We start from the raw sequence: 13886 nt of genomic DNA on the forward strand, positions 1-13886 counted from the left end.
TACCTCCTTCGCCAGAACAGATCGCTCGTGATCCCGGCCAGCATGCCCACGAAGAGCCCAAGAAAGGAAAGTCCCGTCTGCGAGACGGTGAAGCTGTGATTGTTCTGGAAGACCAGAGGGAAGGCCCCAAAGAATACTAACCGAGGTCGCACAGTCAGTCTATGTAACTTGTCCTGATCGAGTAATATATTGAGACATGCTTAAGCGTGGGCCGCCCATCAAGTGTAGCGACCCTTTGGTTGCCATCATCCCAGGTCACATGAGATGAAAGGGCAAAAGAAGGACTTGCTTACAGTACAGAATTCCCAACAATATCGCGCTGAGGATACAAAGGTTGAGGCACTGGAGCACGGCATTAGTCCACCAATCAATATCCCGGTCAAGCTGCTTCTACCCACCATTGGCTCGAAGAATAGCAGTTGAAACGGCCTGATGCATGACCACAACACCGTCTTTACGATCGACCTCGATAGTTTCTCTATTGGCGCTGTCCAATCTGTATTTCCGGTCTCCTTTCGTAGGCGGATCGCTTTGTTGCGAAGAAGCACCGGATGGTATGTCTCAGGCACGAAAAGCACTATCAATGCAAGCTACAGCCGTGTCAGTGTACACATTTTGTCAAGCCTCAGGCATTTCAAGCCTCACCTGAACTGCCGACCAGATCATCAGAACGTAGAAGCACCACCTAGCCAAAAGTCAACACACCGCTCTTTTGATGCCGGCGCCCAATAAATTCATCGCAAGACATCCGTATCCGAGTACTTGGCTGGATCATCTAAGATCCATATTACTCGATATTATGCGCCTCTAATCGACACGCTCAAGCATGCAAGATCTCCAGGGTATACACCCCAGCTCGACTTACCTCCACGTCGTATTCTGCACGATGAAGCCACCCATCTGCAATCAGTCAGTAGTGATCTGATAACGAGAATGGACGCTAGTGTACCAAGGGCCCGATTTCAGGACCGATGAATGGGCTGGCTGTGTAGACCATCATGGGTGCCGAGAGTTCCTGCACACGATCAGCGATTAGCACCAGGCACATGAGGTGCTTGCATAAGAGGTGCAGATCAGAAGGACCAGACTAACGTGTTTCGCAAACATGTCTCCCACGGTGCCGCCAGCCACACTCAAGAAGGCACTTCCTGCCAATCCGTCGAGGAAGCGTGCCACGAGCATGGTCTGGATATTATGCGCAAACGCGCACGGGATGGTGAAGATGAAGAAGATGGTAAATGAGCATATGTAGATGGGCCGACGACCATAGAACTGTAGCCACGCACGCAGTCAGCACAGCACGTTGAGCAGCTGCGACGCGGAGTGAGATCCAGCCTGTATGCAGGGCCAGAGCGCTCTTCTCCTTCGAGCGGACATACGAACCTCGGATAAGGGACTCAGTATCATGGGTCCTGTTCCGAGCCCAGCCACGAACAGGCTCAGTCCTAGCGTGCATACCAATCGACTCGTTCCAAAATCTGGCATCAGCTGACTATACGTCGACGTATACAGTGAACTCGTGCAGGTCCTATGCAGCCATTTTAGCGTAGTCCAGCTGGCCAGTCCAGCCCAATTGGTTCATGCAGGTGGACCACAGCCTATATTACTTTTCTGCAGTAATATGTGATGGTGACTAGGTGGGGGACTTACACACACAGAGAACTCGCGCTGACGATGAGCACAATGCACCAGCGTCGTAGTGTTGTCATGCTGCGTGGGTTCATTGGATCTGCGTCTCCCCCTTCCCACCGAACGAGATACGGATCAGCGGATGCACTCCCTCCAGTCGAACCGCTGGAGTTGTTCGGCTTCTCATCCTCGTCGTTCAGTGTGTAGCCGTCTGCGCCTGCTCGCGAGTGATGCGATCTGATGCTGCGCAGGCTTTTGGCATTCGTCTGGGTGACGGAGAGCCCCGGGCGCGCCGAGTCGGCGGTGGGCGAACGGGTGATGGCCTCCACGTCTTCTTCGATTTCACACCCATCTGCACCGAGTGGAAGCCTATCTCCGAGAAGCCCACCTCCTATCCTCTTCTCCTCGTCGCCGGCAGTCGTGAAGTCCTCTCTCTTCTCCGAACACAGCGACGACCTGCCCGATGCGTCACCACCTCGTACTGTGCTCTCGCTCCGCCTTGATTGGTGCGCCATCTTTCAAATACCTCTTTTTCTCCCAAAGCACGACTTCTCTTGACCTGACGAACTTCTAGCCACGCGCCCTCCGCCGTCAATATCTATAGAACGTCTCGCATTCCCGTCGAGTCGACGTTGGATTAAAAACTACCCACTTGCTAGTGTCGCGCCCCCACTCGGAAATATCTCGCGCGAGCCGACTTGCCGCTGGCGTATCTGGATGACCAAGCTGGTCGTCATCAGGAGTGGCATCCTGGGTGTAGATCAAGCGAGCCGCAAACATCGCAGATGCCAATACCATCTGTATGCTCTCTAGACACGCACCGATTGCACTATCCATCGCGACTCTCCCTACCCGAGGACATGTCCTTGTCCCCGCCCGCTGCGCGAGCACGCATGGCGAAATCGAGGTGACGTTGCTGTCCACCGGTTGAATACCAATTGCCGATGTTGGGGTTATTCCCGTAGTAGCTAGGGCTAGACTGTCTGGCCATTTTGCGCGCAGGACAATTGCAATACAGGTCTCGGATGATATATGTGATGGATGCTGGTGTGTATAAGGCGCACGGGCGAGTGCTTATATACTATGTCTGGGTTGAGGTAAGGAAAGGTCGGATAAGGGACGGTTCTACGCGGGTAGCGGATATGGTCCTGAAGACGGGGGGGGAATGTTTGGACCGCAGCGGAAGACAGACAATGTCGTTTGCAGCCCAGGTAAAGGCGTTCGTTATTGCTTATAACTTGATTCTACTATCAGTGAATACTGCAGCTTCGCAGCTTACTAGGTGCTATTGTTCGACCCTTGTCTCGTGTACAGTAGCGGATTGAAATTTTTGCACTTTCCAATCACGACTGCGCGTTTGCGAAGTCTTCTTGAGGACCGAACGGTCGCATGGACGAGTCGTGGAACAGAAAGGAGCAGAAATGGCACGTTCCTATACGGGATGACCTTGTCTAGGTGGACATTGTTCCAGCCCTCAACTTCTTTCTCCCTAATTGGCATCGGATGATATATACATGAACTATGCTACTATGGCAGGCTCCGTTATAGGCCTGTCTAGCTTTAATGCTCTACCCACTTCCTGCCGCGCGCAGGTGCCCGAAGGAAGCTGTGCTCCTTTACAACCGGATGCTCACACCCATTATAGAAGCATCCCGCCTCCTACTTCAACAACTTTCTTGTGGCCGTCTCCATCCATAACTTTGTATACAGCTTATGCGCAAACTGGAACTTCCACGGCAATGGCTCAGCATCCTTGCCGTCGGGTGTGGTATTCACAAACACGCTCTTCAAGTGGAATGTCGCAGTCTGCTTGTCCTCGTCGGTGGTGACCTCCATCGAGAACAGGCCGTCGCTCGGCCGGTGGTCTTTGTTCAGCGGAGAATCGCCGCATCGCACGATCACCTGATGCCCGCAGTTAGTCCTGGCTTCCTGCAATTTGCACATGCCACCACCCGTCCGCGGTGCATGGCCATGCGTATGCGCTCCGACGTACCTTCTCCGGCGTATGTTCCACCACCTCGAAGTGGTCAGTGATCTTCGTCCCTATCGCATACTCGCTTTCAGCCAGCTGTCTCCGGTCCCAAAGATGGTCCTCGCGGTTCTCCAGCGCGCGATACTTCTTCTCTAGATATCTCCTCTGGTATGCGTAGCCCAGGCCGCTCCACACGCCTCTGCAGAAGTTGGTGGTCAGTTTACTTTGATCCGTCTCCTTGAGCTTCGCCAGCGGGATTGTCTTCACGGCATGGTCGATGCAGACAGGCGGGTTCCCTGAGGGGTTGTGCTTCTTGAACACAGGCGTCGCGAGGTCGTCGTGGGTGGTGTCGTATGGTACGAAAGTAGTGCCGCGCGTGTAGAAGGAGAAGCCTGCGTAGCCCAGGACGAGGTTGGTTGCGCCGGCGCCAGCGAGCCCCAGCGCGATGCCGAGGACGCGTTTTCCGGGAGGAAGCTTCTTGAGCTGTGGAGGAGGAGCGATGGTGTTCATGGCGGAAGCAATTGGGCACTGCGCGCTGAGGATGGTGACAATGCTGCGCGTGTCGAAAGTTCACTATCGGTTGGAGCTTGGGCCGCGTCGGCGTTTGATGGTCGGTATTTCTCTCCCGACACGGTTCGACATAATCGGCAACCCGAGGCTCGGCTGAATGGCAGAGTGAGAAGGTAATATAGCAGATAAAATCATCAATTCACATTCTAATATTTGTTACTCTGCGCACGTTGTTTACAAAGAAGGACACCGTTGCCATTGCCTCTTACTGATAGACCCAAAACCCGCCAAACTCCCAATAGGCTTTCTCGAACTCTGTCGACCGGTTCGCCACATAATCACTACACGTCCCTGTACACAGCGGGTTGCTATTGAAAATAGTCTTCTGTCCTGCCCAGTCACCACAAAGACCGATGTTTGCAATAATTGACAGATTCCCAAAATGGCTTCCAATGTCGCATTCAAGGTTTGGAAAGTCAGCGAGGGCTTCACCCCACGTCGACGGATCAGGCTTCTGCTCAGTGATGTCTGATGGGGTCGAAGTGCGATTGAAAAACCACACGCGAATGCCTTCAGAGCGCAACTCGAGCGCGTACACCCCTCCTCCGATGTTGTTGAACGCTTCACCGAACGAGTAGGTGGGACCGGTTACGCCGCAGCCGACGTTGTAGTTAGTTGTGTTATGACAGTCGTTTGCCAGAATTTCGCCCGTCTGCTTTCTGCGCCTGTGGTTGCCAATCTTGCAGCCGTCCGTTGTGTGTAGCGTCATCTGATTACCCGTATCGCCCATGTTGACGGATTCTACAACGTCAATTTCTCCGTGGTCTGGCCAGTTGTAGGTGTCAGTCAACCATATAGCAGGCCAAGTCGCGCATCCATATGGCGAGTGTACAACGTCAAAGATGAAAAGGCCTGTATCGTATGTTTTCCTGGAAGTGATGCGAACACTCCGTCGGCCGGTGGTTGCATTCTTATCTTCCGCGTCTACGCGGAGGATGACCGTTCCATTCTTCGAAAGCGAGTTCGGAGGAGCCGAGGATATATTTTCAGTAAGGTTGTGCAGTTTCGACCCTTCAGAATCGACATAGTGGACGAAACCATGCGTCGGATCGTAGCCGGTGAAGTAATCAAACTCATCGAAGAACGTACTTCCTGCATCTAATGGGTCCGTCAGCTTTTACGCGACTCTAGTGATTGGTAGAGTACCAACATGTATCCTTTAACGTGTAGTCCAGTCTGTAGTAATTCGGGTAAGCCGTCGCCCTCGCGCCTAGCACGCCTCCAACCACCGCTACTACTACGACTACAACTGCTATCACGCCCACACCAATCCACATAACCAGAGTCCAACTTCGAGGGTCCCATCTCGATAGTTCTCGCTGACGTACTGGAAGTTGGGGCGAGCTCGGCTCACGCTCTACGGAGCCGGTCGCTTGCTTTTCTGCGACATTCGAAGGCATTGAAATGATTTTACCTCGATGACACTGGCGTAGCGGTACAAGATACAGCTAGAGGCCGAAGATCAGGTTTCGCGACTTCTATGTTGTGTGTCCTAGGATGGCACCGGTACTCAGTCTCTGTGGGCAGAGCAATGACTTGGGCAGAAAGAGCATGTCGTTCGGCAAGACGGAAGATAGATAGCCTTGACAAGGGATGGAATGTACTCCGTGAGGGTGGAAGTGATATCACTTCAGGAAGTCACACAGGAAGTGGCTCTAATATCGATAAGGAAGGAATGCTGAGAAGCCCTCGGCATAAAGCTGCAGCGTGGAACATGAGACGAGGAGACGCGTAGTCCGACATGTGCATGCGCACATCTAATCCTGTAGCGATACGTTGGATGTCGCAACCGCCTCAAATGGCTGCACTGGCAACGTCTTCCGATTCAACCTCTGTTGAGAACATGGGGAAACAACACCTGTTTCGGTACAGCGGCCGACGCGTCAGCCATCACCTTGGAGTAGGCGTGATCTTTGGATACATCTTTCCTGTGTAATCTAAGCAAGGTTGAAACATAATCTTGACATTGAAATTGCATGCAAAGCTGGCAGCTCTCAGCGAATCGAGATAGCGAGTGGTGGGCACATGCAGTGGTGGGCTATTTCCGAGGGACTCCCGCATGTCGCTTACAAGGCGAAGTGGAATGTAATGTGGCTATCATTCCAGTTAAGCCAAGCACAGCACAAGAAGAAATGCTCTTGTTGATGAGAGGGAGATGGAGGGATAGAGATCCTACTCGTAGTCTAGTGGGAGGATCTGCGCCACAGTGACCAGACGTCACACTGGCGCAGTGCCTGACGCAGCCACCGGAGCTAGCGCCCACCTTATCGATAGCATCCCACCAAAAAGTTCGTGCAGTGAAGCCTCGACCAGATACATTTGCCAGTAATCATGGCCACAACCTCGGCCTCCGCTGCGCTCTCTGGTATGCGCATGTTCTACTTTTCACCGGCGTAACTAACAACTTGTAGAGCAGGGACAGGCCAAATTCGATCTGGGCATCTGGTACACGCTCTTTAACTGGCCCACCCTCACCGTCGCCGTCCAGAACCAATGGGGCGGACCCGACTCCTCAGACAAACGCGACTGGCTCGCCGGCGCAGTCTCTGATATATTCTCCTCCGCACCTCTCACCGACCAAGAAGATATCGAAATCATGCTGCTCCAGGTCCTCGAAGATGAATTTGGCGTGCGGTTGGAAGACGAAACCGAGGTGGGCGTGGCACGCGACATCATGGCAATAAAGACCGAGGTGCAAGAGGGCAACTTTGCGACTGTTGATGCGCTCGAGAGGAGGTGGCAGAGCAGGAAAGGCAAGGAGGTCAGCACAGGGAGTGTACAGGTCAAGGAGGTGGAGCAAGAAGGGGAATGGGATAGTGTCGATGAGGAGACCGATGAGGACGAAGATGAGGTCATGAGGGATGCGCCTGCTGCGGCGGCACCGCCCAAAGAGAAGCCAGCGCCTGAGGTGGATGAGGACGGTTTCACAAAGGTGGTGGGAAAGAAGAGGAGGTGAAAGGCTGAGAGGGAAACATAATGAGCAAGGAATTCACGATTATGAGGTCTTATGAGCGCATTGAGCATACCCGGTGCGGCTGTAGGGTTATTCGCAGTGCAATAAGACGGAGGAATCTTTGCAGCGCTGTATGCTGTTTGGACAAGTAAATGTATCCTTGAATACCTGTGGCTGGTAATACAGTCCTGAATCTTTTGGTTAACTCGCTCGTGCGGATAATATCTTGTGGAGCATCTTGTGTCAATTGTTACCATGCGACATTGCCCCAATGCTCAGTTACATGTAAGTCGACGACAGCTACCAAATGTGTCGCGTGGCTCGATGCTCAAAATAGACTTTGCAGGGCGTGGCTTGAGACGACGCGCTGTCACGTGCTGTCCAGATACCTAGGTAGTTGTAGTAGTCATGACAATTGATCTTCGAGGAGCGATTTGGAAATTTGCATGGCATGTCTTAAAGACCTTACAGACTCAGTTCGAGAGGTTGGTGTAGTACTCATACTTGAGTGGCATAACACACCCAATCTTGGTGCGGCGATCAGCAAAAGGACTCCAACAATAGGGGAACAGGGTACATTATACATTTCTTCGCTACTTTCCATGGCGGACTTCACAACAGTAAAATGTATACAAACTACCATGAACAATAGTTTGGTTGGCAGAAGATTGATGTAGGATCAACGTTTACGCTAGGAAAGCTTCATATCTACCACAGTATGAAAATTTAGGGGCGTTATGGTCATGTGGATTGCCAGCATGCTTCTATCGTGTCGTATGCTTCGATTCGAACTGTTTAAAGCCGGTAATAGGTACCGGCTCGCACTGAAGGGGAAGGTGGACCTTGGTGGTTTGCTACCCCACTTCGCTATCAATGCTCCTGTCCCCCTTTCGATAACACACGTCACGACCGGCACTTCACACAGTCACATAAAACATTCTCCGATCTCATTATTATTAAAGATCCCAGGAGACTGTATCACGGAATACCTAACTTTTACCACTTTCCGTTTCATTCCTTCTCTCTTGGTACAATATGACAACTTCTTGGCAGGATCGCGCTAGACAGAAGCGCGAGGCTATTCTTGCAGCGATACCGCCAGAGTGGGTTATAAAAGATCGACCTTCCATCGAAGAGCAAAGAGATGTTACTGGGGAGTACATAAGAGGCTTCTTGAGCGAGAGGGAGGTGGAAATTACAGAGACAGACGCGGAGAAGATTGTGGACAAGACCACGACCGGCGCATGGAAGGCGGAGGAGATTACAAGGGCGTTCTGTCACCGAGCTGCGCTCGCACATCAACTGGTGATTAGTTCTTCATCTCAGATTAGGGAGAACTCAACTGATCCTGCGCCCAGCTCCACTGCCTTCACGAGATATTCTTTGACGCCGCCATTGAGTCTGCGCGGTCCCTTGACGCGTACTTCGCAGAGCATGGAAAACCAGTAGGCCCTTTGCACGGACTACCTGTGTCCCTGAAAGACCAATTTCATGTCAAAGATGTGGAGACCACCATGGGGTATGTAGGTTGGATTGGGACGTTCGAAGGCAAGGTAGGCACAGGAAAAGAGAAGGTTTTCGAAAGCGAAATGGTAAGGGAGCTGAGAAATTTGGGTGCGGTACTGTATTGTAAGACGAGTGTGCCACATACACTCATGGCCGGCGAGACGACGAACAACATTATCGGGTACACTCTGAATCCGAAAAACAGAAATCTCACCGCTGGCGGCTCGAGTGGTGGGGAAGGTGCCCTCATTGGTATCAAAGGATGTATGTTGGTTAATGGAGATCTAGTGAGATGCAGCGGCTGATGATGAACAGCACCAATTGGGTTTGGCACCGACATAGGCGGGTCCATTAGGATTCCGGCTGCTTTCAATGGTCTCTACGGCATCCGGCCGACATCCGGACGATTTCCCTACCAGGGTATGGCGAATTCGATGGATGGTCAGAACACTATACTTTCGGTCGTCGGCCCGCTTGCGACCACTGCGGGATCTCTGAGGCTAATGACCAAGGCAATCCTGTCACAACAGCCTTGGCTGCACGACCCTATGGTACACGAAATGCCCTGGCGAGACTCGCATGAGCAGGGAATCTCGACAATACTCAATTCTACGGGCTCAAGTGAAGGCGGGAAATTATGCTTTGGTGTCATGCCAACAGATGGCATCGTCAATCCTTCTCCACCCATCCGCCGTGCCATCGACATTGTCGTAAAAGCCCTGCGTTCGCACGGACACGAAGTTGTCGACTGGAATCCGCCATCACACCGCGCCATATTGGACGAAGCCTTCAAGACGTGGGACTTTGACGCAGGCTCTGATCTCAAATCCTCATTTGCACTATCTGGGGGAGCCGATGCATCCACAAGTCGCCAGCTTCGGTGCGCTGCAAAAGCACTACTCCGCCAGCGAGATATCGGCGGTGAACGTGCGTCTACGTGAGCTAAAGAAAGAGTACTTGGATTACTGGAACAGCACTGCAAAGCTCAGTAAGTCCGGAAGATGCGTAGATGCTGTAATTGGCCCTGCAGCTCCGTGGCCCGCGGCAAGACCAGAAAAGTATTCGTATTATGGTTATAGTACTTGGGTGAACGCGCTAGACTATACAAGTGTGGTAGTCCCCGTTACCGAGGTCGATAAGGATATTGATGTTGTGGACGTGGAGTACACGCCCCTCGATGAAAGAGACAAGATATGCCATGAGAGCTGTGAGTACTTGTCGTTTATTGTGGAACAACATGCTGAGAATGACAGATGATCCATCCATATACGACGGAGCGCACGTTGGTGTGCAATTGGTTGGGAGGAGACTGCAGGAGGAGAAGATGCTCGCGATCGCAGAGTATGTTGGCAAAATCGTGGGCAAGTGACAGAGTCGTCAGATGGGTTGAGACATTTAATCTTTGCAGTACACTACCATTGTGTACTCTTTTTTGTACATTGCAGCACATGAGGCGGCCGAGTGAGCAGCTGGATGATCCCACGCTATGCGATAATAGGCTAGTCTTATTTTTGACGAAACACCAACCTGTTCAAGACGTCACTGCTGTGTACCATAGTAACTTTCTTTCACTCAACAACGAATGTTTGATTTCCACTGAACTTTGAGATGCACCCAGCTTTTCTCTCGCGAACCATACCCTATTGCTTTGCTCTACAATATTCGCCTTTTCAAATTGGGGTTCTGCTCCGTACGGGGATAGGTGCATCGTCCAATCGCAGGATGGTTTCTTCGGCCAGGACAGCTTCAAGCCTGTTATCCGACGAGGCGAGTTGGGAGGTGCCCTTCATATATGGCACAGCGTGGAAGAAAGAGAAGTCCAAGCTGCTGGTGAAGACGGCGATCGCGAAAGGGTTCCGCAAAGTGGACACCGCAGCCCAGCCTAAACATTACCAAGAACCATTGGTAGGAGAGGCGTTGAGAGAATCGTTTGCGAGTGGGATTCTGAAGCGGGAGGAACTCTATGTAAGAGCTTTTCAGTTGGCAATATTGTACAAGCTAATGAAATCAGTTGCAAACCAAGTACACCACAACTGCTGGACAAGACCTGAACAACATGCCCTACGATCCGTCAGCACCTTTAGAAGCGCAAATCCATGCCTCTGTCGCATCATCCCTTGATAATCTGCGACCAAAAGGCGAATCGAAGGAAGAGAGCTACATTGATTGTCTGCTTCTGCATTCGCCTCTACCGACGATCGAACAGACACTTCAAGCCTGGAGAATCTTGGAATCATACGTTCCTCACAAGATCAAAGCACTCGGAATCTCCAATACCACCCTGCAAGTCCTCCAAACAATTCACGAGAATGCCACCATCAAGCCGGCAGTGGTGCAAAACCGCTTCTATCAGCAAACGCGATACGACGTCCCACTTCGTTCATTTTGCAACGAGAATGGGATTACCTATCAATCGTTCTGGACATTGACAGGTAATCCACGCCTACTTGGCAGTGGACCAATCAAGACACTTTCTGGCTCTACTGGTGTTTCCGATTCAGTGGCGCTTTATGCTTTGGTTGTGGACCAGGGCATTGTTGTATTGAACGGCACGACTTCTGCTGTCCACATGGAAGAAGACCTGAGCGGTATACGACGTGTTCGTGAATGGGCAAAAGCGCACGAGAATGAATGGTCACAGATCAGTCATGGTTTCAGGAACTCCATTGACTCACAAGGCTTGTGAATGGTTGCTCAGATATTCGATGTTGTCACTGGCCTGGCTAGCAGAGGACCTTGGAGTCTTTTGTGAGGCGATACTGAACATTCTTCTCAGGTTGGGCAGATCACCCATCCGAAAACGTCGACATTTTACCACTACAAATACTCCTACCCCCCTACAAAATTTGGAGAATGGCGGACTGTGGTTAGACTTTGGTTGGTCCCATGCAAGCTGACAAGCATGTGTAAATGACGTCACCTGTCCAATGAAGAGCGATGAATGACATTAGGAGCCCAAATTTGGATGCGGAGATCAAAACAGTCCTAAGATCCGAGAGTACAAGAGGCATTGTTAGGAACTGCTTACAATACGATCGACCTGCGTCCCCCTCGACGCAATCTCGTGCTTTCACCATGCGAGCTACGCGATGCTTGTCCAGCGTCATCACATATGCTTTATTTACCTCCGTCGCATTCGCAAGAAGGAAAGTGACTTCGGAAGCCCTCTACCAATTTGACGAACCGACATGGATAGAAAACTTTGCTGTGAGAGCTAATGGGCTTGTCTTGCCAGCAAGGGCTACTTCGGCGATCTTGACAGAACTCAATCTCGCGGATGGAAACCTGCGGACCATTGCAAACGAGAGTAGCTTTGGAAACGCTATCATGGGGATTACGCAGGTGGCTCCGGACTTCTTCGCCATGAATACCATGTATTGCGACCTGACAATACTCTCTGTGAGTACTTCTTGCGGACCATCGGTCGAGCTGGCGACTAGCTGACTACCCTGGAGTGCACGGCAGGAACCGGTATAACTTGGTCTGTAGATCTTCGCGAGGATGTGCCAATCATCAAGAAGATCGCGGAAGGCCCCTCATCAACCAGCGTCTTGAACGGAATGGCGGCCTTGAATTCAGAGACTGTCCTCATCGTAGATCAAGCCTTGGGTGGTATATGGGCCATCTCGCTCTCTAACAGAAGTCCCTCAGCGCTCATTATCAAAGACGAAAGCATGCTCGATCCTAACAACACAGCTAATGGCGTAAATGGCATCCGCGTGCGACCAGGCATCCTCTACTTCAATAATCCCGCCCTGGGAACTTTTGCGCGAATGCCAATCGACCCTGAGTCGGGTGTGAAAACGGGAGACGCGAAGGTCATTGCGTCTGGGCAGGAGCCCGATGACTTTGAGATAGACGAGCGGAGAGGCGTAGCATATCTCACGAATGGACCTGCCGATACGCTGCTTGAAGTTGATTTGGAGACTGGAAGGTATGAGGTCGTTTTGGGGGGCCTTCCTGGTCCTACGACGGTACGATGGGCAAATGGGCATGGGGCCCTCCACGGAGCGATGTACGTGGCGACGACAGGAGGATACCCGCAGTGGCTGGACGGAAATCCGACCGTTGGTGGGGCGATATACAGAGTACTGGTTGACGACTGCATCGAGTAATTTCCCGTTCAAGCTGCTTCTAGTCGTCAGATGGATAACATATGTATTCGCCAGCTGCAATGCAACATGATCGTAAGAAAGACACGCAATGCGTCAGAAAGTTCAACAAACAGAAAAGCGTATGTGTAAATCTTTGGGAGCGCAAAGCTTTCAACCCTGCATTCACCAGGCGCACAGCTTGTCGAGTCCTGACTAGCACAGCAGCCTTTCACCCAGACCCACCCAAACAAGCAACGGATCACGTGCATTCACTTCCGCCAAATCAACCACCATCTCCACAGCATATATTATTACGCCCACCCTCCCCCATACCACCATACCACTACATCCACGCCACAACACCTCCCCACAAGTTCTCCACCACCGACCTCCCACGAGAACGTCCGAGTCCTTCCCATCTACACTTCCCATCACGCTCAGAATGCTCAGAATGCTCGAACCCTGGAAACCCTGGATACACAACCTGCTCACCAAAGTTAGCGAACTTCCCATCGCCCTCAAAATGCTCTCACCCTGGATACCAAACCTCCTCACTAAAGTCAGCGCCACCACTCAAATTATCGTCGTCCTCATGCTCAGCTTCATCTCAGCACTCTTTCTCTTCACGCTCGTAGCATACACTCTATGCACCTTGGTCAATCTCCTAGCCTCCCCGTTAACCGGAAAGAAAACGGTAGTACAGCTTGTGGCTACGTCCCTTGGGCGGAGTATGGGCGGTGTAGTGGGTGCGTGGAGGAGGGATGGGAAATTGGGGTTGGGGTTGGGAAAGGTGATGAAGGTGAAGGCAACAGCGGGCAATGTGATGGCGCGATGCGAGCGAAGGAGATAGGTGAGCGCGAGGGGCTGCGTCTTGTTGCTGGGCGGAGTACACCCTCTGAACAGGGAGACTTCAAGATGGTGGACGAAGGGCAAGAGCAGAAGGGGGTGCGCAAGTACGACGACAACGACGAGTTTGTGGAAGATGGGGAGCTTGTCGAGAACAAGTGGAGGGCGAGAGAGCTTTGAAGGTTTTACATTCGCTCGACGTGCAGGGCCAGCGTTCGAAGCTGTTTGGTCAATCTCTCGCGAGAGGGTTTCCTTGCTTTGCATGATGCTGCTTGGGTTGCGGTGCGGTGTTTTCTCGGTGGTCGCCGTGGTTGCG

At 51.9% G+C, this 13886-nt stretch overlaps 7 protein-coding genes across 7 annotated transcripts; 4 read left to right on the forward strand and 3 right to left on the reverse strand.

Moving 5' to 3' along the window:
- Window positions 1-1528: 1528 nt before the first annotated feature.
- N0V89_009034 (uncharacterized protein) lies at window positions 1529-2144 on the reverse strand (the record flags this gene model as incomplete). Its single annotated transcript, XM_056217787.1, has 2 exons — window positions 1529-1598; window positions 1651-2144. The coding sequence occupies 2 exons, from the start codon at window positions 2142-2144 to the stop codon at window positions 1529-1531; spliced, it is 564 nt and encodes a 187-aa protein (XP_056069343.1).
- A 1144-nt stretch (window positions 2145-3288) lies between these two features.
- Window positions 3289-4111, reverse strand: N0V89_009035 (uncharacterized protein; the record flags this gene model as incomplete). Its single annotated transcript, XM_056217788.1, has 2 exons — window positions 3289-3531; window positions 3623-4111. The coding sequence occupies 2 exons, from the start codon at window positions 4109-4111 to the stop codon at window positions 3289-3291; spliced, it is 732 nt and encodes a 243-aa protein (XP_056069344.1).
- Window positions 4112-4376: 265 nt separating this feature from the next.
- Window positions 4377-5571, reverse strand: N0V89_009036 (uncharacterized protein; the record flags this gene model as incomplete). The annotated part of the gene is made up of 2 exons (XM_056217789.1): window positions 4377-5285; window positions 5500-5571. The coding sequence occupies 2 exons, from the start codon at window positions 5569-5571 to the stop codon at window positions 4377-4379; spliced, it is 981 nt and encodes a 326-aa protein (XP_056069345.1).
- Window positions 5572-6502: 931 nt separating this feature from the next.
- Window positions 6503-7127, forward strand: TSR2 (rRNA accumulation- protein; the record flags this gene model as incomplete). The annotated part of the gene is made up of 2 exons (XM_056217790.1): window positions 6503-6536; window positions 6583-7127. The coding sequence occupies 2 exons, from the start codon at window positions 6503-6505 to the stop codon at window positions 7125-7127; spliced, it is 579 nt and encodes a 192-aa protein (XP_056069346.1).
- A 1032-nt stretch (window positions 7128-8159) lies between these two features.
- Window positions 8160-9999, forward strand: N0V89_009038 (uncharacterized protein; the record flags this gene model as incomplete). The annotated part of the gene is made up of 7 exons (XM_056217791.1): window positions 8160-8429; window positions 8483-8894; window positions 8946-9557; window positions 9605-9618; window positions 9661-9694; window positions 9748-9837; window positions 9884-9999. 7 exons carry the CDS (start codon window positions 8160-8162, stop codon window positions 9997-9999), a joined length of 1548 nt encoding a protein of 515 aa, XP_056069347.1.
- Window positions 10000-10352: 353 nt separating this feature from the next.
- N0V89_009039 (uncharacterized protein) lies at window positions 10353-11316 on the forward strand (the record flags this gene model as incomplete). The annotated part of the gene is made up of 2 exons (XM_056217792.1): window positions 10353-10595; window positions 10642-11316. The coding sequence occupies 2 exons, from the start codon at window positions 10353-10355 to the stop codon at window positions 11314-11316; spliced, it is 918 nt and encodes a 305-aa protein (XP_056069348.1).
- A 251-nt stretch (window positions 11317-11567) lies between these two features.
- On the forward strand, window positions 11568-13750 carry N0V89_009040 (uncharacterized protein; the record flags this gene model as incomplete). Its single annotated transcript, XM_056217793.1, has 3 exons — window positions 11568-12033; window positions 12120-12741; window positions 13537-13750. The coding sequence occupies 3 exons, from the start codon at window positions 11568-11570 to the stop codon at window positions 13748-13750; spliced, it is 1302 nt and encodes a 433-aa protein (XP_056069349.1).
- Between the last annotated feature and the right edge of the window lie 136 nt (window positions 13751-13886).

Source organism: Didymosphaeria variabile (genome assembly GCF_027946475.1).
Source record: "Didymosphaeria variabile strain IMI 356815 chromosome Unknown scaffold_6, whole genome shotgun sequence".
NCBI classification, from domain to species: Eukaryota; Fungi; Ascomycota; class Dothideomycetes; order Pleosporales; family Didymosphaeriaceae; genus Didymosphaeria; species Didymosphaeria variabile.